The sequence below is a fragment of the Crocodylus porosus genome, unplaced genomic scaffold (assembly GCF_001723895.1).
Source record: "Crocodylus porosus isolate Cpor-Errol unplaced genomic scaffold, CroPor_comp1, whole genome shotgun sequence".
Classification (NCBI taxonomy): Eukaryota; Metazoa; Chordata; order Crocodylia; family Crocodylidae; genus Crocodylus; species Crocodylus porosus.
Window position 1 is genome coordinate 11458739 of NW_017728926.1, and position 24106 is coordinate 11482844.

General features: G+C 54.4%; 1 protein-coding gene across 1 annotated transcript in view; it reads left to right on the plus strand.

Moving 5' to 3' along the window:
• The first annotated feature begins 4212 nt into the window (after positions 1-4212).
• The window catches only part of IGSF21 (immunoglobin superfamily member 21), a 172409-nt gene continuing 152515 nt past the window's right edge, over positions 4213-24106 (plus strand). Inside the window, exon 1 of the mRNA XM_019541724.1 lies at positions 4213-4356. Within this exon, the coding sequence (XP_019397269.1) occupies positions 4213-4356 (144 nt within the window). The remainder of the gene's footprint in view (positions 4357-24106) is intronic.

The window sequence follows — 24106 nt, forward strand, 5'->3', positions numbered from 1 at the left end:
AGCGCTGCCCCTTCGCCGCCCTCCCTGCTTCTTTCACCGTCAACCTGTCCATGGCTGCCGAGCAAACATCTCCAAAATTGCTCCCGAGTATTTGCTCAAATAAAAACATCAGGGTGGTTTGGCCGGGCAGAGATTTTGGAAAGCAGCAGGCACCACAGCGAGGCCCTCCCCTGTCATCAAAGAGCGATCCTCAGCTTCGCCTGCAGCCAGATTTGAACCCGGGGCTGAAAGCACGCGCTCATGTAAGGGCCGGACTGCTGTCGGTAGCCGGGAACCAGCAGAAACGTTATGGGCACGTCGGTGTCTTTGAAAATGTGGCCCTGGACCGCCACACAGTATTGGGCCAAGACTCGGAGAGAATAAGTGACTTGCCTAAGGTGTCACTTGTGGAAATGCAGGCCAGAGAGCCTAGGCAGCAATGGGAGTCGGAGACAAAGCTTGGGGCAGACCCAAATCTCCCCTCCCCAAGAGAGTTCCCAAATAAGAAAAGGACAGGGTGAAATGGGAAGGAGAGACCGGGCCGTGTCAGTACAGCGTGCCAGGAGCTCCTGATGCCCACACAAAGATTTATTCCTCTTTCCTCCCCGTGTGCCTCTGCTGTATTCTTAAACATTGCCGGCTATTTTGCTAAATGGATCTTAATAGGAGCGGCATAAATGTTGTCAGAGATACAGGAGGGAGAGTGATGGTGGCGCTCCGAATAACAAAGTGCAGAGGTAAGAAAAGGAGTTGCTCATCCGCTCTCGGGCGCTGGGTTCCCGGAGATCTCCGGGGCGAAGACAGAGCGGATCCTGTGGGGGGCGCTTCTTCTGATCCACCTGCGGGACCTGCTCCTGGGGGGCGCTGCGCCGAGGGACGTAGCGGGCTCTGACAGCAGGGCTGGAGCAGAGCCGACGGGGATAAGCGGCACGTCACCGTCTGCTGATTTGAGCGGCTTTGGAGAGGGTGGAAGGGTGATGGCACGGCCTGTCCCGTGATTTGGGAGGTAGCCTGAGTGCCTGCGCTCACGCTGGGGGTCGAGGAGGATGCTCCCCTCCTGGCGTGGGGTCTTGGACAGTCATTGGGAGTCTGCCCAAAGCAATTCAGGTTCAGGACGCCGGGTACCTGCAGCCCTTGCTAAGCCCAAGATCAGTCCCCCTCTGCCACGTGTCCAAGCTCGTACCGTCAGAGCCAGAGCTGCTCTGGTCGCCGTGATGCGGGAACATCTTGATGCAGCGAAGTCACTCGTACAATCCCTGTTTCACAAGTGGCTTCGTTATTCCCCCTCCCCTTGGCCTGCGTCCTCTCAGGGCCCACTTCGGTAGCCCCCCAGTAGTTTCCAGTAGCCGCGGGCCCCCCATGCCACTCCGCATGTTCCTGAAGAAGGGCGACCCGACACGGTGGAAAAGCCCGGGCGCGCGCGCGGAGCCGATGCAGCGTGCCGCCTGGGAGCGTGGCATGGTGGGAGCCTCAAGAGCCCTCGCTATCTTTTCGCCGTCCTCTAGCAGATCGCTTGTTTGATCTGGAAGGTTTTGCTGTCAGGGCCAATTACCAGCGGCTGCTTAACGCGGGCCTGTTTTCCTCCTCCGCCCCCTCCCTTGCTGCTCTTTTTTTCCTTGCTTCGGCTGGGCTGACGTGAAGGTAACAAGTGCAATGTGGCTGTGGCGCTTCGAGGGAGAAGGCTCCTTGCCTTTCAACTGCGAGTGCCGGCTAAATTCAAAGGCGGGCTTTCATCTCTTTCATCGAGCCCCGCGCTGACCCCTCCAGCACCTCCATGAAGGATTTGCCGGCTCGCTTGGGTCCCTGCCGGTGTTCCCCTTGCTCAGTTTTGTTCCTACCACGGTGCGTTTCAATCCACGGCGGCACCCGCCGAGTCGCCATCGGCGTGGTTTTATAACTGAGAAATGTGCAACCAGGGGAACTCCCTGCCACAGGAGGCACCTAGCCCCACTGCAGCCGTGAAAGGCAAACGCAAGGGGCTTTCGGGGCGCAGGCTGACAGGTGGGATCAGGAGGAATTTACCTCTGTCTTATGTTTGGATGTCTTGGGTTTGAATCCCCTCCTTTGCTGGCAGAAACCTTCCTTCTAAGACTCAGACCTCCAGCCTCATGTCATGGCCTGAAAGCAATGCAAACTGGACTGGTCGCAGCCCCTTGGCATCCGTGCTGGCCTAAACTGGGAGGGGAAGGAGATGCGACGCATGCAGCTATCAGGTCAGGTGCTGTTGAAGCCCAGGTAATGGCCAGGGGCTCGGACATTAGCCCTTCCCTTTTGGCTCCCCAGACCTGACCTCCCCTGCACTGACCACTGGGACACCAGCCCTGTGGCAGCAGCGCACTGGCCCCTAAGCCATCTCCCGGGCTGCTCTTCTACCTGGGGAGGGGTCCGCCCAGACGACTCCTCCGCACGAGCTTCCCTGGTCTCCTTGAAGCACATGGCCCCCTCCCATGGCTGCTGCAACACGAAAGCCTGGGCGCCTTTATGAAGCACCTGTTCAGCAAACCTGACTCGGGCTGTGTAACTAATAGGGAGCCACGTGACACCTTTCCAAGCAATCACACTTGGCATCACCATCTGGGGGGGATAATTAATCCTGAGATTCACCTTGAGAGGAGACAGGAGATGTAATTCAGCCTAGTCCTTCCACCACGGTCCCCATTGCACCATGTCTGCCGGCCTTAAAGAGACAGCACCTCCTTATAAGCTTTGGGGGATACTTCCATGGGAGGGGAGAGGGGCTTTAACGGTCATCATTGTTGGGGCCTTTAAAAATGGGATTTTTGGAAGTCCTCAAGACTGACCACGTGGCTGTTTGGAGGGGAGCTCCCCTTGATGACAGTGGGAGTGGAGCTTGGCCAGCACCGAATGCTGCCGGGGCAGAGACTCGCCTGCAGTGCAGCTCTCTGCCCTGCACGGTGCTGACACCCACTTGGGCAGTGAGGACTCAAGGCACCTGCCAGACCTGCCAGGGACTCCAGTGACCCGGCTGTACGGTGACCAAAGCCCTCCTGGCCACAGTGTCTAGTGCAGCTATGGCCTCGTCCACCATCTCAGGGCAGCTGCTTGGTGCCCCTGCAGCCTGGGAGCATTTTGGGTGCCAGGCTGGTCCATGCTGGGATTTGCCTAGTTATCTGCGCATCCGTGTATTATGGACTCAACATGGAGGAGCACCTGGGCTTGCGTGTTATGGGGATGGGAAGGGGAGTTGACACGGCAGGGATGCAATGGGTATATAAGCTCCCTTTCTTCTTCACGAAAACCTCCACGTTGTGGGCACCCCATGCCCAGACACTGCAGAGTCTCCTTATCACCAGTGAGTCTCAAGGGCAGAGTGCAGGTCACATGAATGAAGCTCTGGACCCTGCGGTGAGACGTGTTTCTCATCCCATGTTTCTCGGCTGCCTGGAGCACAGGGCTCCCTGCTGGAAAGGCTGGAGGCAATGGCCTTCCCTGCACCCTTATTCTTCTGGTGCTGGGGGGAAATCTGGGGCGGACCTGCTGATATCAGTGCTGTTGGGGCAGAGATCAAAAGTAATATACAGTAGGCCTGATTCTCAGTGAGGCAACCACTGCCCTTGCTGACGTACCCAGGGCGAAGGCAAGGAACCTTGGGTTTTAGCAGTACAACTCAGTCTGAGCCAAACATCCGTCAGTGAGCTAACAGGCAGTGAGCTGGACACCGACGAGCACGTGCACCCTCAACGCTGAGTTGCGCTGCAGCCTGCCCGGCCCGTGGCAGCTACCAGCTCTTGCAATTTTTATGGTGGATCTTGTGGTACTTGGCATTTTCCTTGAAGCCACGTGCTGGCATATGAGCTGCCCTGTTGGCGGGGAAAAAGACTAGACCCCAGGTGCCAAACAACCATAACCCTGCATGTATGCTGTTTTCAAAAATCATCATTTTAAAGCCAGTCTCCTGATTTCAGGAGTCCTGAGCCCTGTCTGGGGGTGGCTGGGATGTGTATGGCTACTTTTGGAAAGTCTGGGGCTGGCAATACTGAATGCATGGATGAAGGGTGGATTTTGGATGTGGTGGCAACAACATGCTTGAGGGCAGCAGAGGAGGGATCAGGCCTCAGGGAGGCCAGCTGAAGCATATAGCTGTTTTACTGTGTACGTCAAAGGGGGAGGCAAAGCAGCTAGGAGAGCACCGTGGTATGCATTTGGAAACCCCCTTGCTGCTTCCGTCCGGGAGGGGGTTTCTAGCTTGCCCCCAGGTCTTCCCATTGACTTATGTCTTCTTCCTTTCCTCTGTCTCTCCCAGGTTACCTGACCGTCAGCATTGAGCCGCTCCCGCCCGTGGTGGTGGGGGATGCCGTGACTTTGAAATGTAACTTCAAGACGGACGGCAGGATGCGGGAAATCGTCTGGTACCGGGTAAGTGGCTCTCGGCTAACTCCTCTACCGCACCCTCCGGGGAGAGGGACAGGAGCAGACAGGCTGCTCTTCCCAGCCCGATGTAAGGTTGGAGCCGTGCAGCAGAGGGATGTCAGAGGAAACGGCAGGCAGATTTCTCAGTGATGGAAATATCGATTCTGCAGCCGGAGCTGCTGCATCCGATCCACTGCCCTTGCAGTGACAGAGAGACCTGCGGGAAGGAAAGAAATAATGAGTGGGAGGGAAGGCGTTTTCGAGACGGTCCCTTGGGATGCTCTGACGCCCGCTCCAGTAGCTTTGTGAGGCTCTCTTGGTGGATTCTGGCACTTGGTAGCTTGGATTTGGGGCTGGGGAATGGGGCAAAGGGAGGGAAGTGGGAGCCCCGGTGCAGGGAGACGGCTTCCATGCAAACCACGGATCTGCTCTGTCTGTTCTCAGGGCGCAGGGGGTTTGCATCTGGTGTTTTGTAACTCAGCGTAGCTGCCATGCTGGGATCTGGCATGGGCCAGCCATTGGATCTGGGAGTTCCCAGCTGGTTCTGCTCCGTCCCAAGTCCACCGTGAGAGTCATGAACCAGCCGCTTTCTCAGTTCCCTGGGGTGGAAAAATGCCCTGCCTGCTAGTGAGTCAGGAGGTCTGGCTTCAAAGCCACCTTTAGGCCAAGTGCTGGGCAGCTGGCAGCTCACATGAACAAGCCTGGGGCAAGGGAGAAGGGTCTGCACTTTGCCTCCTGGGTCCAGGGCCAGACACAGGCATGGGCGAACCAGGTGGCCACCCAGGGCCCAGACAGAAAGGAGACCTGAAAATGGTAATTTTTGCATTATTAGCATCATTAACTAGGAAACTATGAAATTATGAAACTGTGAAATTATCTCTGGCAACGGGGTGGTCTGGATCACTTAGGTGGGCCAAAGTACAGGGTGGAGAGAGCCTGCTGTGAGCCCGGGGTTGGGGAGAGCTTTCCACCTAGCTACCCTGCCGCATCAGCGGGTCCCGGTGCACCGCTGGGGACAGGGCCAGCCGGGTCAGAGTCCTCTGCATCCTGGGACTGAAACTGAGCTGGTGGCTGTAGCTCCCTGGCAGGCGAGCACCCAGCCGAAGCTGTTCCCTCCTGTTCTTGATGGCTCCGTCCATCTCGCTGCGCGGGCGTTAGAACGGAAATCAGATTTGGCGACTCAGCTGTCCTTCCCCAGGAACGGATGGAAAACGCTCCCCGGGGGCGGGCGGTTGTGGTGCGTGCTCGGGGAACCGGGTGTCGGAGCCCAGGCTGCACGGTGAAGCTTCGTCAAGCAGTGCTCGCCTAATTAGCCAGCAAATCTGGTGCTCGCCAAAGGGAGGGGGTCATAGTGCTGGGTCAAATGGAGCAGCTCCGGCTGCTTTCTCGCCGGCTGTGTCGATGCCCCGCAGTCCTGGCATGCAGCCTGTGCTGCTATTCCAGTCCTGCGTCTCTCACCCAGAGCCACTGGTGACCCCCAGGCCTGGCTTGCTGCCACCCTGCTGCTTCAGCCCATGCTGAGCCACCTACATACTTCATCGCAGCACCCCTGGTCGTAGGGGCTTCTCAGTGCAGCCCCGTCGTGGCCTGGGGCCCTCCCCACTATGAGGAAAACTAATGCATCTGCAGGCTGTCTTACAGTGGTGTGTGGCCGTGGGCCGGTGGGCTGGTATGCTGGAGCAGAGGTCTGTCCTGATGCTACCTGTCTGACCTGCTGTTTGGGGGTATACAGCTGGCATACTAACCCACCTAGCAGCCCAAACGCAAACCCACCATGCAGGGAATGCATCAGGTTACCTTCATCCCTGGGGTGCTTCAGTAGGGCTCCACCAAGCTTGATTTTGGCCCACAGACTTTTCACCCCCAAAAGATTAACCCTAACGTGAGTCCCTCCCAGCCCCAACTGCCGTCTCCAAAGCGCCCAGGGTTGCTGCCTTTGGCTTTGGGAGAAATTGGTCCAAAAATTGCAGAGGACGTAAGGTTAGGGTTGCTGGCTCAGGCTCGCATTCAAGGCTGGGAGGGTGCAGAGAATTTGCATTGGAGACAGTGGATTGCATTTGTTGTTTTACAACCGGGGGACCCGTTCTCTTTTTTCCATTTGAGGCTTGTTTGCAGATTTTTCTCACCCCCGGGGAGTGCAGCCAGCATGCACGAGAGACGGTGAGAAGTCCACCATGAGAGGGATGGAGGGATGTGCATGTGTTCATGATCCATGCACACTTGACACCGCTCTGCATGTGTGCATGTAGGTCTGTGCATAAGATGTGTATGTGGGTGTCACTCGTCCATGCGCAAGTGTACGAGACCTGCATGCACGCACACAAGCGCGAGGTCTGTGAGTGTGAGAGATGCATGCGTGGTCATGTGGGTATATGCGGGCATGTTTGCCTATCTCTTTGTTGTGTCAGTGCCGGTGTGAGAACAGCGTGTGTGGGTGCGTGGGACGCCCGAGCGTGTGGGTCTGATCCGTATGATCACGTCCATGTGGGATGTATGTGATTCTTTATGCTTGCTTACCTGGTGTGAGCTACGTGTGTGCCTGTGGATGTCAAAGAGCAAGATCAGTGTCTCAGAAAGAAGTCTCTCTCTCATTAACAAATTGTCTGTGATCTCATTCAGCTCCAGCTGACCTGGCCAGCAGAGAAGGCCAAAGGGTCTGCGTATATCACAGAAACCTATTAAAACTTTTGTGGAGGATCATGGGAATTTAGCTTTGCCTAATCACGGCACTGTCTTTGTGTCTCTCAAATTGTCCTGAACGCTTTGGTGGCTGCTGCCCTGAGGTCACCGTAGGCAGCGTGCGTCTGGAAGGCAGAGATCTCGATACCGTGATGCATCCTTTGGTCCGTAGCATCCCCCATTGCAGCTCTCAGGTCCCAGGTGTGTGTTTGTGCTTCATTAAAGCCACCAGTGAGGATTTACCTTTTTTTTTTTTGTTCTGTTGGCTTGAAAGCTAATATATACTTCATACAGCAAAAGCAGACATATAGGAAATAATGGGAGGGTGGAGGGGGCTGGGGGTGCTGTCCAGGGGAAATAGGTCCAGGTACTTGGGAAATACAGTGGGAAAGAGTTACTCACAAGCCAGCAGCTGGAGGGGAGAACTAGGGCTGGAGACCAGGCACAGCTCCAGTGAAAGAAGCCAAGAGTAGGTGGCAGTTCTCATTTCCCCCCCTCCGGCACATGCGAGGGACTTGGAGACTTGGGTTTGACAGCCCTGCCAAGCTCCCCGTAATAGAGAGGTCTCCTGCTCTGCAGTTTTCAGCCACCCCTGGCACTGACACCACTCTGCCAGGAGCGCTGCATCCTCCGCCGAGCGATGCATCAGGGACCTACCCCAGTTTGACCTGATTACTGCAGAGTCGCATTTAGAGACATGCCCAAGATCAGGGGCCTGCTGTGCAAGATGCTGTACTTCTTCAGTGTCCTAAGGCCAGAAGCTGATATAAAGGGTCTCAACCAGTAATGAACCCTTAACACGACCGAGGCTCATCGAAAAGACCTAGATGGATGCATTTGCCCCGTGTTCAGACCCCTGATGCTGTGCTGAAGATGCGTGTAGCCACAGTGACTTTCCCCCTTGCAGCCCCTGCGTTGTATGAGACCATCCCCATCTCCAAGACTCGCGTCCTTTATTTTGTTACCGCAAAACGCTTCCCTTTGGCACCAGCCCCTGCTCCTCCTGGCTCCGCGCTGCCTAACACCATGTAATCCTCTGTCCTCAGGATGCAGGAGGAGGCTGAAATGAATGAGTGACCAAGATCTGACTGTGTCGCAGGAAGCTCCGAAATGCTGGAGCCGCGGCTTACTTTGCTGTTAGGCACGAGGACACCAAGATTATTGTCTTCAAATTCCTGTCAGCGCCAGCCCATCTCAGGTAGCTAAATTTAGCCCGGCAAGTGTGATTTCCAGCCGTCACCGTCTGACTTAAGCTCCTCTGTGTTTAAGTGACGAGAGCACGGTTTTTTACTCATCGGGGAAAGATTCGTGGGGAACGTGCGCTCTGCCAAAGGAAACGGAGAAGGAAGACGCAAGGAAAAGCTCACTCTGAAGCAAAATTGTAGTTCGGGGATTTTGCTCCTCGCCTGTTGTAATGTGCCCAGCCCTCTGCCTCGTGTCCAGGCCTGTTAGGGACCGAGCTGGTCATCAGCAGTGTGAATGGGAGCCTTTCCACGGACCTCAAGGGGTTTTGGGTCATGTGTTTGGAGAGCACGTGCGTGTTGTGAGAATCAGGCTACTAATTAGTGACTTTGGTGTCAGGGATAGATGGCTCTGGAAAGCCCTGTCCTTGGTTTATTCGCCGAACAGGGGGCAACATGCAGTCTCCCAGGCCTGCTGTGCTAGTGCGCTTTGAGCCTGACACACACGGACCATCTGGGAAGGCTTTGATGGTCCCTTCACCCCTCGGCCTCGAGCGTGGTGCTGCCACAACAGGGCCGGGCCGTGCATTTGGGAGATGGTGCTTAGGAGGACTCGGCGGACCTCGTCAAAATTGCAGCAGAGGGACATATTGCAATCTGCCCCATCTGTGGGGCATTCAAGGGTCTCCATAACCCTTCTCCTTGATGAAGTGCCATCAAGGTGGGCAGGATGATCTTCTCTGCCTTCCTCTTGCCCCGGCGTTGACATCAGTGGCTCTTGCTCTTTGTACTTTGGTCAAGTGCATCTTCCAAGTCTCCTTCAGCATCTTGAATCACCTTTTCCTGGGTCTTCTTCATGATCACCTTTGTCCTAAGGCTCCTAGATCCCATCCTCTGTTGCCTACACATCCCACGTCTTGTCATCGTGGAAGAACCAGCTATCTCAGTCAATACGCCCTTTGCTGTAGTGGGGCTGTACCTGCATCCTGGCTCATCTTGTTTCATTGTCTAACCTGCTCTGCATGATAAATGACTTAATGCAGCTGCTCTTCTCCGCGAGCAACTAAAATGAGGCCACCAAACCATTACATCCAAGCTTCAAATAGCCAGCAGAGCCTAATGACTTTTTCATCGCTAGCCTCCCGGGCTGGATTCAGACCAATGGCATGGAGACGAAACGTTCTTGATCCGGTCGCGGAAGCTGTTGCTGTCGTGGCGTAATTTATAGGACAAGTTATGAGGCAGCGGAAAAGGAAAAGCACTGTGGAGATGCAGCACCGCAGCGATTGCACGGGGCTGGTCGGCTGAGCTCGGTTTAAAGGGAAAGGATAATGTAGTCGCTAGAGCTCGGGCTTGAGTGTCAAGCAGAGGGACTGCATGAACATTTGCTGTTGGCATAAAGTCCATCACATGCCGTGCGCCTAGGAAGGTGAATTGCTGGGAAATGCGCTCTGCCGTGCCCACTTCTGGCACTTCCTTGTGTTGGGAAGTAGGGTGCAGCGAGGATTTGAGGCCCCTGTGCTACTGTTGTGCCGACAGAGCGTGCCTTGCACAGGGAGAAGTACTCCATGCTAGGGCATTTCAGGTCACTTCCTGCCAGCAGCCCAGTGATGCTTTGAAACCCAGGTTTGGACTCCCAGTAATCAGTGAGGTCACTCCAGGAGTTCAGCTGCTATGAGCAATCCTATCCTCAGTAGGGAGCCTGGGGCAGAAATGACCCCGCTCTACCACGTCCCAGCCTACTGCTTTAACACCAGGGCCATCCTGGCTGCAGGTTGCTCCGCTTCTGCTCCCCGTGGCGCAGAGTCCTCCCTGCGGGGAGCACAGAGTTGCTGGAGCGTGGTGTAAAGAGACCAGGACGTGGGCAGTCCAGCCCATCGGGACTGCAGTCTGAAGCCAGGAGGCCAAGCAAAGAGTGGGACCAAGCGCACGAACCGGACCACGAATGGTTCAGAGGCGAGAGCCGGGGGAGAAGCCAGGCCCAGAAGCCTGGAGGAGGAACCCAGAGGAGCTGCCGGGCTCCGGGGAAGGAGGTGAGTGCCGGCGGTCACGGGAACAGAGACCAGCTGAGCCTCGGAAGCAAAGAGCGTGTGTGCATGCACGTGCGACCGGCCTGAGCCTGCAGCCAAATGAGGCCTGAAATTGTTGGGACCAGTTTCCAGCAGGCAGCCCCATGCAAGCTAGCTCACCAGCTATTGCATCCTTGGCCCCCGCTGGGGTGACCCAAATGGGCTGTGGGCTAGCCCTCAAAACCTGACAGCAGCTCACCTTGGCCATGCCCCATACTCTTTTCTTTCCCCAGGAAGCCCCGCGGGTCCAGGGCTGCCGTGGAGGTGGCTCAGAGCTGGAGGAGGAACCCCCTGACCTGAGGGTGTTTCTTCAGGTCTGGGCCTTACACCTGCTGTGTGGTCTCCTTGCACCAGTGGGGCAGTGGTGAGCTTGGTGCTGTAGTCTGGCCATGCTGGAAGCCCCCTCTTCCCAGACTGTTTTCCAGGCTTTGCTGTAGATCTGTCCAGCTCGAGCATTTGCAACGCGGTGTCACAAAACCCCACTCAGATCGTGGCTGCTGATCCCAGCCTGCCCAGACTTCTACAGCCATTGCTAATGCCCGGGCTGGAAAACACATCAGCCCTTTCCCAAATGAAGCCCCTTAGCTCCCTGCACTGTCTCAAATCTGATCGGAGAACTTGTCGAGTCCAACTGCTTGCACCACCATGTGCCAAGCTCCCCAGGTAGCATGTCCCAGCTCCTCCCATGGACCCAGGACCCAGCTGGTCCCCCGTGGGGGCAGCGACGGCTCCTGCAAAATTATTCTTCTGTAAGACAGGGAATCTTAGCAACACAGAGCATGAAAGGGAGACCGGCAACGTACTTTTTCTCCCCATCAGATCACTGCATCTTCAGGCCTTTTGGAAACTTGAATCTGAAATGTGTTCAGGCGTGTCTAGGATTGTATGACTGGTTATAGGAACGGGGCAGGCAGGTTTGTTCCAGGGGCTCTCTCAAGTGACAGGTCCTGCTCATTCATGCGCTGGCAGGGTTTGCCTGAGTGCCGCGGCCTTTGTGGCTGCACTGCTGCCCCTTGGGTCCCGCTTGCACCTGCTGCTTTGCCGGGCTGGGGTTAGGGTTAGGCTCTTCTGTTACTGAGGCAGATGTTGGCTTAGCCTTGTGGGCTTTGTTGTGGTCAGGGGCTGGGCTCGGCCCCCTGATTTGTTATTGGGGGGTGCATAAGAGTGCACCCATTGCTTTCTTTCTGCAGTCGCATCCTCCAGCTCATCGCTGCAGGGTTGCAGAGGAGCGCTAAGCTGGGTCTTCTGATCTGGGCTGCCCCAACTCCTGGCTGGCATCCCCCCAGTTGGCCATCACAGGTTTGCTCATAGGAGCCGAGCTCCTCTGTCTGGTTTGCTTCCAGAGGGCCACCCAGCAGCACCGTGCATCATGGGGTTGTATTATTTTAGGGTTAGGAACAACGGCACCATTGCTCTGAGAGCCTCTTGCTCTGCTTGGCACTTCCCTCCTTCTGGATTCAAACACTGGTCATGGGGCCGTTCTACGAAGGAAGGGAGGTGCGCCACATCCTCCTCACGCTTGTCCCTTGTGCATGGCTGTCGGGAAACATCTGTTCCCTGCTGTAATTACCCGGTGCGTGGCAGGATAGTGCCCCCAGCTCCTGGTGTAGGACCGCCGAGTCCCTCTGGTTTCTAATCCTCGTATCCTTTCTCGCGGTGGATCTCTACTGTCCACTGTCTCCATTGTCCCCGAATTTTTTCCAGCTGCATCATGTCCCCTCTTAATCTCCTCCCTTTAATGAATACAAACTTAATTACCCTGTCTTCCCATAACGCCAACCCCTGAGACTCTTTATCATCCCAATTACCATCTTGTGCACCTCTTCCGATTCGTCATTATCTTCTCTTTAATACGGTTCCCGGCTAGCCCAGCTGTGGTCTCCCTGTCCTTGGTACCATGCCATAATGACCTCTTCTGAGCTCGGCTCTATTGTTAGTACATCCCCATGTTCTCGCTGCATTTAGAAAATTACATGGACTTTGCAAACAGATCTGTGAGCGCGGGCTCCAGCTTGAAAACCCCATAACGTAGCATCACGGGCCTTGTCAACCTTGACATCATCTCGCAAGAACGCCTCGTCCCCCAGAAGCACTTCGCAAGCAGCAGGCAGTGACCACCTCCTCCCCTCTGAGATGCGGTGTAATGGCCCCGCTGCTGTTTGAGACCCGAGCCCTGCAAACACTATTCGTGACAGTGAGTCCAGTGGCACAGCTGGAGGGTTTGCCGCACAGGACTGGGCCCTTAGGAAGGGAAGGGTGTTTCATCTGGGCGCCTCGTTCCTTGGTGGGAGCTGCAGGCACTTGGCACCTCCCTGGATTAGACCTCTTCATCAGCAGATTTAAGGAGGGCTTTGGCCAGGACGCTGGACCCTTCTCCTTTCTGAATGAAGGCCCTATTCACCTGCTCTTGGTTCAGCCTTGACCTTGAGAGATGAGTACCACTTTGCAAACTGCCGCAGTAACCGGGCACCGGAGTGTCCCCAAACTGTCCCGCTCGCCCCCTTCGGTCACGGCAGCTGGACCATGCCTTGGGGACCGTCAGTGCCTCCTTTCTTTGCTGACTGCCAACGCTTACCCTAATGGACAAGTCCTGTAGGAGGTACAATAGGGGCAAAGCCAAGGAGGCTGTCTACACGCGGTACTGCAAACTGTTTCTTGTAAACAGAGGAAGGGAGAGAACGTGATCTCTGGGATTTCCGAGGGGAACTCTGTAGTCAAAATTAATTTGGCCAACCGGTTAGCATGCTTCAGCCTCGATTAAGAGTCATAGACTTCTTACCACCCACGGAAGAAAATCCTCGAAATGTTTTCTCCTGTGAGGCTTTGGGAAAGCTGAAAAGCAGCTTCTGCAAAGAGCATCCTGCTGCATTGCGCACACCCAAACCCATGCACACACGTGCACACCTAGTCCTTTTGTCAGCGTGAGAAGGACACCCTTCCTCAGAGCAAACCTTGCGTTTCCATTCAGGCCTAATTGTAAAAATGCCCAAGATTTTTCCCAAAGGACCTTGGTTTTGCTTCCTGTTTTTTACCCCCAAATGATCCTGACTTACAAGTAGCAACACAAGTCACCTAGGGAAAATATCCCTGAATGCTCATGAAGCTGATTTCACTAGTGCACACTTGTGAGTCAAATCAGAGCTGGTGCCTATCTATAACGTTCACAGCATGTGCCCACCTGCAGTAGCATAATTAGGACTTGGGGGAGTGGGGTACCAGCTCCAGGCACCTACTTAGAGGGGCTGAAAGATTGGAGGTAGCAGCTGCTGCTATCAGGGTGCAAAACCGGTTACACCTCTGTGCATTTGGGTTCATGTCCAAAGCCACAAGACCCACCCCAGCAGAGACAGAGTGCATCACAGTTGAGAAATGGATTTATTTCCCCCTATTTAATATCAAACAGCTAAGAGTGAACAGAAGGAGCTCATTGCAATGCAAGACAGGGGCTGGGAGAGGAAGCAATTCATCCTCTAACCCACTTTTAAGAGAAACTTTGTGGCCATGGCGTAATCTTTACAATCCATCCAGCTCCTGCAAGTAGCACTTGGCTTATTCCATTACTGAATATGAATATGAAAAGCACAATGGGGGAGAGGGGAGCAGTTTCATCGGAGGATGCTGCTCAACAAAAAAGTTTCCCTGGGCTTGAAAACTCAGCTCTTCGGCAGTCCCTTGGTGAGCTGGACGAGTCGCTAATTGGACTAGTGGCATCTGATGAAAGAGGTGCTCTCCCCCTAGGCTGTTTTTCCTTGTTACCTCCTTGTTGATCCAAGCCCTCTAAGAACGGGTTCACTCCCTTGATGCTGTCCTTTATTTATAAATCACTTTGGAACAAAAAGGGGATTTGCCCTGTGTTTTTGACATGTATTCAGTGACTTTTCTGTGCGCGCGCGTGTGTAAAGCCAGTTTCCTTGATCTACCGGACACTGTTAGAGGGTATGGAGAGGTTTCAAAAAAGCCTTATATAAACCTTGCGCAGATTACAAAGCGCAGCAAACGTTCTTTGATGGCAACGTTATAGCCGTGCTTTTGAAATAGGACAAGCCTTTGTTCCCGAGCTGAAAGAGCTAAGAAGGAACAGGCAATGCAGCGGTGGGAGACAGCTCTTCCTGAGCGCTGCAAGGCCACACAGGCACACGGGTTTTGCAAGTGGTTATTGCAAGCCTGGTCCAAGGCCGTTGGGGAGGCTACGGGTGCACCTGGTGGGACTGGCCCCTGGTGTCCCCCACCCAGCGGGAGGAATCGACCCCGCCACTTCCCTCCCGGCTCTAGTCCCGTGCCCTGTCCCGGTGGGCAGAAAGGCTGGGCCCACGGGGCTTCCACAAAGCAGCCCTATTACGCTGCCCAAAGCGATGGGCACAGCTGGCGAAGACAGCCCCGGTCCATCCCTAATCCCATCACCCTCGCAGGGCGGGCAGCTGACAGCTCTCTCCAACCCCCCACCGCAGGCCTGGACCTAACCTTCAGCCCGGTTCAACCTTCAGCACAGCGGGGATTTTTGCTCCTAGCGAGTTCCCTTCCTCCCTCCCTCCTCATTCGGCTTCCCTTTTCCGCTCAATCGCAGGCCTGCTCGGTAATATTGGATTAGCCCACTTTCTCGAAAGCTGATTTTTTATTTGCATAATCCTCCCCACTCGGAGACACGTTGCAGCCCTCGGTGATAAGATGATGCGCCGGGGCAGCCAAGCAAATTACACTCTTCATTCTGAACAGCCATCGAGAGAGAGAGACGAAAAAATAACCCGGCTTTTATTTTTATTTCTGAAAATCCCCTTTTTCTCCCAGGGTGCGCGGAGGGCACCGGCTCGGTGCGTTGTCTCTTCAGGAGAGTTTCGAAGGCGGTAAAGCGGGTCCCCCAGGCGTCAAAAGTCTAATGTCTCCCTCGCTGTGTCCAGCAAGTTGTCGGAGATCCCTCCACCTTGTTGGCCGCAGTCTGGTCATAGGCCTTACCCCTCTAGCCCACCGGAGCTTGATCCATCCAGGTGAGCAGCGACTGAAGTGTCACCATCCTGAGCTTTCCCATGAGGCTAATATGGCCCCCTTGAGAGTACGGGAACATCTCCCAACCCTTAAACACCCCGTATGGTAGGATAAGGAGATGGGGAACAGATGCAAAGCACCTACCCCCACTTGCCCCAGCTGGGTCTTTGCTCCATGTACTTGTACCAACAGGATATTTAGTCCACTGACTTTGGTAGAGCCAATTAGTCAGTCCACATCCTGTCTTAGTCTTTAAGGGTCCATTTGCTGCATTTCAGAAAGCCAAAAAAGTAGGTGTCATCTTTTATTTCTTCCCCTGTGGCCTTGGTTCCCAACCTTTTCAGACTTACAACTTGGGTTTTTCTTTACACGCTTCGCCAAGGCACAGACACGGAAAGTGCCAGCGGCAGACTCCACGCTCAGAAATGAATGATGGTCTTTAGCAACCGGGCACGGAGATGCTGAGTCCCATGTATACGCCTTGTGTTGACACGGCTTTCCTGCAAGGAGCTGAAGCCAGTTGTGCCAGGCAGCTTTGTGACCAGGCTTAAAGAATACATGAGCATGAGAGAAAGGCCCTTCCTTGGGGCTAAGGCGCATGCAGGCTTGTTTAACTCGAGCTGTAGCAGCTCATGCTTTAAGCTTCTCAGGTCCCTGATTTAGTCCCTGGTCTATCCATCAAGATGAACATAGCTAGCTGTGCCCAAGAAAGCCTGGATGCTGGCCTTCAGATAAATGCGTGGCAGGTTCAGGTGGAAGATTAATGCCCCTACGCAAGCCCAGGAGTTGGCCCCGACTTCACTTGTCTCTGCATAAAAAAAGGCTGTGTTTCTACTATCTTGTTTTGGGAGGAAAAAGAAGCCATTCCCATCATTGTTCTCCCCGTCCAAGCTACTTCCTCCACCGCCAGCCTCCCGCTGTGCACTGCTGTTCACGGACAGTGGCACCCGCAGCAACTCCTGCAAAACCAGCCGGCTCGGCCCCTTTCATCGCAGCGCCTGCAGCTCCCATTTCCAGGCGTGAGAAACACTAATAAATATTGAGCAAAGGAATCTGGATGCAGAGCGTTTTGATCGATCAAAAATTAAAGGCACGGAAATCCTCGTGGGTTCAGAGAGGCAAACGCAGCACGGTCGGGGTCAAGGGAGCTACGCCAGCAATGCATTTGGCTCGCCGCCGCCACTAACTTCCCCGGCAGCGCGTCGATAGATCGGATCCCCAGCAGGTGTAAGCAGGTGCTGCTCTACTAACAGCAGCGGGGTTGCATCAGATGAGGATCCGCCTTGATGCTCTGCTCTATAACAGCAGCTCCAACTGTTGCAAGCCACACGGAGATCTGGCGCTCGGCAGTTTGTCAATGCGCAAGTAAGGGACTGCACCTTCGAATGCAACACCAAGGCCGTATAGAAGCAAATGGGATAGTTAGGTGACATAAAGGATGGGATGTGGAAATGCCGTCCCTAACTTGAGCCCTGGGAGAAGTGCAAGGCATATAGGCCAAACCGGGTGATAAGTAGCCTGACTGTAGCACTGGAACTGATGATAACTCAGCCGGGTCTGGGAAGAGCGCCAGGGAAAGAGGTGAGCTAATATAAAGAGCACAGTGATGGTCATGAGGATCAACAAGAGGCGCTGGGAAGTTTTTTACAGCCTGCAGACTTCTTTTACAGAGGGAAAACTTGCAGTGTGCATTGCCCCAATGCATGAAGCTGGGAGGAAAGCCATCAAATCAGGCAGTGTTTAGTAATAAAGGGCCCCGGCCAGGCGCACAGGTTGGCTCAACATTCACAGTGCATCCACCTTGGGCTTGGGTAACCTGAATTACTAACACAGTGATTACTATCTCCATCACTGGCCAAGTCTAATGTCACATTCAAACAATTCCTCCCAGATGGTTTAGTTTCTTGATAGTACTCCTGTTGGGTCACGGTATTTCCCAGGACTTTGATGCTCCTCGTTGCAGTTGACAAGGAGGGCCTTCTCCATCTTGTATGTATACCGCTTTGTTTCTACAGCACACAGATGTACAGATGCGTGCAGGACACTGCATCTCTTGTGTCGGAGACAGCTCGGTCCCTCGGTGACTCACATGATTTTTTACAGGGGTCGATGAAACTCCTGACAGCGTTTTGTTCGGAGATTCACCCGTTCTCAGAAGCTGGCGTGGAGGCCCTGTGAGGTCTCTTTCTTCTCAATGATTATGGGACTTGGCTCTCAGGAACTGTCTTAATGACCAGTGAGTATCTTGTCTCAGCTGCTTTTTTGATTTTTTGAGGGAGGATGGAGGTCCCAGGCTCTTTCTGGCCTGCTGGGGCCTGGGGAGCCTCTGAGTCATTAAGTCCAAGCCGTGGCATTTCACGTAGTCGCATCGTCTGGCTCAGACCAGGAGAAGAGAAGACTGAGATTGGATTTAATGGCAGCCTTCAGCTCCCTGCAGGGGGGCTGCAAAGAGGATGGAGCTGGGCTGACCTCAGTGGTGGCAGGTGACAGGACAAGGAGCAATGGGCTCAAGCTGCAGCAAGGGAAGTTAAGGTTGGATATTAGGAAAAATTTCCTCACTAGGAAGGTGATGAAGCACTGGAACAGGTTACCCAGGGAAGTGGTGGAGTCTCTATCCTTGGAGGTTTTTAAGACCCGGCTACACAAACCCTTGGCTGGGATGATGTAGTTAGGGCTGGTGGTGTTTGATGCAGGGGGTTGGACTAAACGTGACCTCCTGAGTTCCCTTCCCACCCTCCTTTTCTATGATCTACCATAGCAGCTGTTCATACTTAAATGAAAAGGCACTTAGTTTCAATTTCCCCTGGGGTCTTGAGGGCTCCATTTTCTTTTTGGGCTGGCTTGCTGTAGTTTTGCTACCCTTTGCTCATGAGGGACCCTCTTTGTGGGTATTGGAGTACTGATGTCCTTGCCAAAGTTATGCTGACATTGCGGAGAATGAATGAAGAAGTGAGAATTTCAAGACTGGCTCTGGGCTTTTTTTGGAAACGAATGTGGGGTCGTAGGGGGCAGATGGGGGACTAATACTAGCCAAACAGCGGAGGTTGGAGATAGCTTTGAGGTTGCATGGCACAGCTATAAGAACAACTAGGGGTAAAAAAATAAAAAATAACCAGTGTGAGAATAGCATCAAACTAACAACTAAGTTTTTTGGGGGGTTTTTAACTTGATAAAGTACCATATTTTCTTGTATACACCATGCTCATGAACAAGATATGGAGGAGTCCAGCATGCTCATTGTGCTCTCCCTGTGGGGCACATGCAGCTTTCCTTTTGCTTTCCCCATCAGATGCTTATGCTACAGACACTTCATCTTACCATATTTCCTTGCTTAGTACACTCACTCCAATTTCCAGCAGTTGCTTTGTAGGAAAAGATGTGTGTTGTATGCAAGATAATACGGTAATCTCCCACCCTGTGCACACATGAGTTTCCAATCAGCACCTTAATTTCTCAGTAATCTTTATATCTTCCTATATTACATACACGCTGATAATCCTGCTCCTGTGCTCCTTCTGTCCCATAAGCTCCCTCCTGCTAGCCCCAGAGCTACAGCGTGGCTAAGCCGTCCGTCGAGTTTCTCCGTGCTGTAATGCTGCCCCCGAGTGTCCTACCAGCTCAGCCTCTCCTTATATCAGGCAACCTTGTGCCCAGCAAACAAGATCCCTGGCTCTCACAAAGTCTTTTTATTGTGCAACCTTTCGCCGATCCTGGGGCACAAGGGATACGGGCAGAAAAAAGGTGCCAGCCCAAGGCAAACCGGAGGGCTCCTTGCCTTCCCCCGATCTTCTCTGCTTGCTAAGAGATCAGGGAAGGGGTCAGCTCCTCACGTGAGCAGGCCACTTGTACCCATGCCGCAGAAGCCAGTCCTCCTCTTCCTCCTCTCTCTTCTGCCCGTGCACCTGGCAGTCCAAGCAGATGAAGGACTGGAAGGAAGCACCGCCGCAAAGAGCAGGATCATGCTTGGTCCCACTTGGGGAGGTAGGTCAAACAAGCTTGGGGTGCAAAGACCTCCCTTATCATTCAAAGGTGCCAAGAGGTATATGCAGGAGAGATTAGACCTTTGATTGAGGGTGAGGCCTGTCTGTCTCTCTAGGCAGCTAGCTGGAGTTGCATCTGGAGTGCCTATGTACTGCGGAGATTGCAGTGGGCAATGTAGAAATACCTAGGATGGACAAACAGAGCTTGCGGCGAACTCAGTGGCCTTTGCTCTGGACCAGTTTCCCTCTCCTATGCACTGAGCATCTCAGTCGCTGGCTGGAGGCCAGATCATCCGAGCTCCGAATGCAGCCTTGCACGGGTGCTCACCCCCGAGTAATTAATGATGGCTCACCTGCCCTGCTGCCGGGGCTTCGCCCTTGCATGGCTGGTTAGCTGCGTGCTCATCTCCGGGGATCAGAGAGGAAAAGGAGTATGTATTTGTGTGTGCGTGTGCATGCATGCATGCATGCCTAAATCTAGAGATGGGTCTTGGGAGACGTTTGCACCCAGATCCAGGTAGCGCGTGTCTGCAAGGAGCTGCCCCGAATCTGCTGGCTCCAGCAGTTGAAACTTCCTGGCCCAAGCTCAACTCCAGCAAAACCCGAGTGGTTGCTAATCAGTGCCGGCTATCTGGAGAGTCTGAGGAAGCCAGTCGCATCCGATTTACGGTCCTTTTGTGCCCCTGTGACAGCACCAAAAGGTTGTCTGAGGCCCCTAATAACTCCCTTTGGCCCAGGTGTAGATGTAAAAGAGGAAGGCAGGAGCATTTTGTCACCACACCGTGCAGGTTGCCAAGCCACCAAGCTGTCCTTTCCTCAGCTCCACCCGGTATCTGCAGCGTGCCTCGACGGTGCGTGTAGCCGGGACAATGGGAAGGGGAAAGGACAAAACGCTCGCCATCGAGAGCATCCCCAGGGTGACGGGCCTCCAAGGTGAAGGTGACTCCAGGTTGCCATGGAGACCTCTTCCCAGCGCTGACCGCCGGGGAGGGTGGGCGCTTTGTTCATACAATAACCACCCCCCAGCCGTGATGCACGATTTGTACTTCAGCCGGTCTTATCAGCGGTGGCCAGAGGAAGGAGGGGGGCTGCATGGAGCCCACGTTTCTCGCAGTGCAATGGTTCCCTGGCTGCGTTGGCATGATATAGAGCAGAGAGCCTTGACCTCTGCCAGCATCCATTACAGGGCCCTTTGCAGCCGGCGGGCAAAGTCACGCGGCTCCGGGGAAGCGCCACGGGGCTCAAGGCAGGCCCAGCCTGCGCCTGGACTCCCGCCACCCCGCCCCGTCTTGGTGGGAGCCCGGACAGGAGAGAGATGCCACTGCACCGTACCCCGGGACCCCGACCCCAGCTCTCCACAAACCCCGGTTGCAGGGGGAGGGGCAGGGCCAGCATCCCCTCTAATAAAGCAACCTGTTTCCAGGCCACGTTATACCCTGAGGAGGCTCAGAGTAGCCTGAGCTGAGGACCAGAACTGGTGGCAGAGGTGCTATCTTGTATTAGAGCAACTAGAGATTTGCAACTGGAGTTGAGGGCCAGCAGTGCAACCTCTCTGCTGCCTGGGAGAGAGCTCTGCTGTCTCTGGTTTCGTTCCCTAGATCAGTCACAGCCCGTTGTCCTGGGGGGATCGGTGGGACGGCTCCTTTCCAAGCCAGTGAGTTGGTGACCTGGGCTTTGGCCAAGTCCCTTGCTTGGCTTTGAGGCACTCGCATTGAGTTATTCCTTTATTCATTCACGGCCGTTATTCCTTTCCCTGGGTCGGTGGGAGGTAGCTAGCCACGTTAGTCTCAAGTCAGTCAAGAGGCAGGGTGCAGACCACACCAGGGACTGAGCCCACCTCTAAATTGTGGTTTACCAGAGATCTATGTAGTGCATAGACTTCGGGCCAAAAGTGGTGCAAGTGGCCTTGATGCACTTTATAACCCTAAGACACAGAAATGCCTATGGGTTGATTTTACCTTTCACCCCTACTTTGCTTTCTATCCCAAGGGGAAGACAACGAGTAAACCACAGCGTCGGCTCAGTTTACAGCCCAAGCCGCTGCGCCTTGCAAACCAGCCCCTTGGCACTCGGCTCTGGTTGTGTCTTGCCCGCATGGACACGGCCCCGTCCAACTAGCAACCTTCATTGGAAGTGAGCCCCCAGCTCCCTCAAACGATATCCCTGGTGCATGAGATCAGGAGAGCCCCCTCCTTCCCCTCTAGACTTTCCCGGGCTGGCATTTCACTTAAGCCCTGTGAATGCTACCGGCTCTTGCACCGCAGCACGGCGTTGCCAGGCAGATCAGGCAGGCATGTAAACACCCTTGGTTGACTTGGTGCTTATCAATCTTTAACCAGGCCGTTAAAAGGAAGACGGTGCTGCAAACCCACCTTTTAAAAGTAAAACCGCATGGAAGTGAGCAAAGCGCAGGCTGCTCCAGAGAGAAGGCGACAGTGCGTAGCTGTGCTCCAAGGTTCAGGCATGTCCGAGGCTGTCCCTGGGCATGTGAGAGGCATCATCCAGGCCAAGAAACAAGAGCGTACGTTTTCCACAGTACAGTTCACAAACACATGGAGATGCAGGGGGTGGAGAGCCAGGCTCTGAAGCTGATAGCAAAAGTTTCTGATTTCTAAGCAACTAACTGGGATGTGGTAGTCACACGTAAAAGCAAGAGGCGCTGGACAGACAAACGCATGCATTGTTTTTGTACAGTGGTGTAAGTTATACCAGGATTGGGAGTGGGCAGATGCACAACTATCCTGGGATAACTAACTGACACCGCTTCTTGCTGCTAAGTGGCGGGGGACCGCTTCGGTAATAGGCTATTTCGCTTTAGCCGGTGGCTGCACTGGGGTGGAGAGGAAGAGACGAAAGCTAAAACACTGTAATTTTGCTTAGTAAAGTTTTACACCTGATTCTTCCATCATCCTGCACCAGATTGAATGAAGCTACGCCAGTTTGGAGGTTTTCATTGTCTGTCCCCTTCTCTTTTTTTGCAATGGCATTGCCGATTACATCAATGTGAACATTTAATCCGTCTAGGATCTGGGGGTGGGGTGTGCACGCACACGTGAGAGAGAGACAGTCCGGAAGCATCTGTGAGATGGGACACGTTTCCAGGGCACACTCAAAGAGACTGTTTTCTGGTGGTTGTCTGCGCAAAACATGCGGTTTTGGGGCCCCTCCAGTACAGAAGATGGTGCCCATTTCCTGACCCCATTGAGCCCACCGGCAGTTCCCACTCCTTGGTGGAAAAATGTTATTTCCTGGAGATCGCTGCTGCCTTTAGCGCTCTCTCCACGCTGCCTGGTGTGACTGGAGGAGCACAGAGCATGTAAACCAAGCATAGGAGGGTGCATTAGAGATGCCAGACTGGTGCAAGGGATATAGGAGCAGAAGAACATTTCCAAGCCGTGCCTCCAGCACGGAAGAGGTTAATTCCTTTGGGATCCCTTTGCTAGCACTGGACGTTGGCAACCTTCAAATGCAGCAAAAGCGAGCCCTGTTTGCTTGCCTGGCCCGCGCGGGGAGGCTCTGTTGATGGGAGATAGCAAAGGAGAGGCCCTGGGTATAAACCAGAGAGCGCTTCCCTTTGCGGGGGGAAGCAGGTCTTCGTCACGGCCGGCTTTTCTGCTTGCAAGCCATGCAGGAGCGCAGAGACCTGCACTTCTTGCCGTCGCACGGGGCCGATCCAGCGCTGATTAAGCTGTGGGGGAGAAGTGCTTCACCACAGCCGGTCTCTGCGGGAGGCTGCTGACCTGTTTATGGCTTTTCAATAGCCTGTTTATTGCAGAAGGGAGCATGGTGGACTCGGAAGGAGGCAGCGCTCGGAAGCTGTTACAATGAATGGGGATGAGACAAGCCATTGTCTAGCATCGCAGTCTGGGGTGATTATATCCCGCTCACCCGTGGAAAAGAGGATTTATTGTCCCAATACTTCTTCCCCTGCTGGGGCAGAAGAAACCCAGATGAGGCACTGCTTGTAGCCCTAAGAGCAGGCGCAAGGCAATTGCTTCTGCAATGATGAGTTAGGGAGGCAGCCTGTCGTCTAGTGCTCAGGACAAGGGAACTGAAGAGCCGGTCTCCTGGGTCCTTCAAACGGCTCCCGCTTCAGCCCAAGCCATCGGGCAAGTTGCTGCCTCTCTTCCCCTACCCATAACACGGAGCTCGTTTCCCATTCCCAATACTGGCACCGTCTAGCTGAAGGCCGCTTTGTTGGCAAGGCAGTGGCGTTCAATGGCGAGAGCAGGAAGCCTGGGTTCGGTTCTGGGCTAGTCGCTGACTCTGTGCCAGGGAGCGTGCAGCAACGCCTGACTCCTTTGATGAGGGGCTTCAGTGTCTTGGAAGCCAACCCGGCGGCTGATGAAGATGAAGAGGTGGGTGATCAACGGCGCTGAAAACCAAGGGCAGCCAGCCCAGAGGCTGCCAGGTTCAGCTGAGAGCCTAGGACCCGTCGGCTCTAGCGTTTCTGTGTTTCAGGTTACGCAGGTCTTGCCCGCTCCCCGTCATCTGCCCGGGGCTGGCTTACCTGCTGTCTGCAAAGCGCTTTGCAGTGCTCCTCAGCAAGGTGTTGGGGAAAGGCATCATGTTCCTAAGGGTCTTTCCTGCGGTCCCTCTCTGGACTCAGAGTTTCTGCTTTACGGAGAAAGTGGCTGAAGGCCCATGGCCAGGGTGGAGGGGGCTGCCGTCAGGAGCTGCAGTAAGGAAGAGGTTGGACTACAATGCTAACCGGTCCTTAGGTGGCCAGTTTGGGCTGCAGCGCATATCTTCACCACTGTGGTACCTGTGCTAGCTAGATAATGATGTGCTGTCGATGCACCCCCGGCTGCTGTGTCGACACCCCTCTCCTCGCACTGGTGTTGGGCAGGCCGGTGAGGGGCCGGCT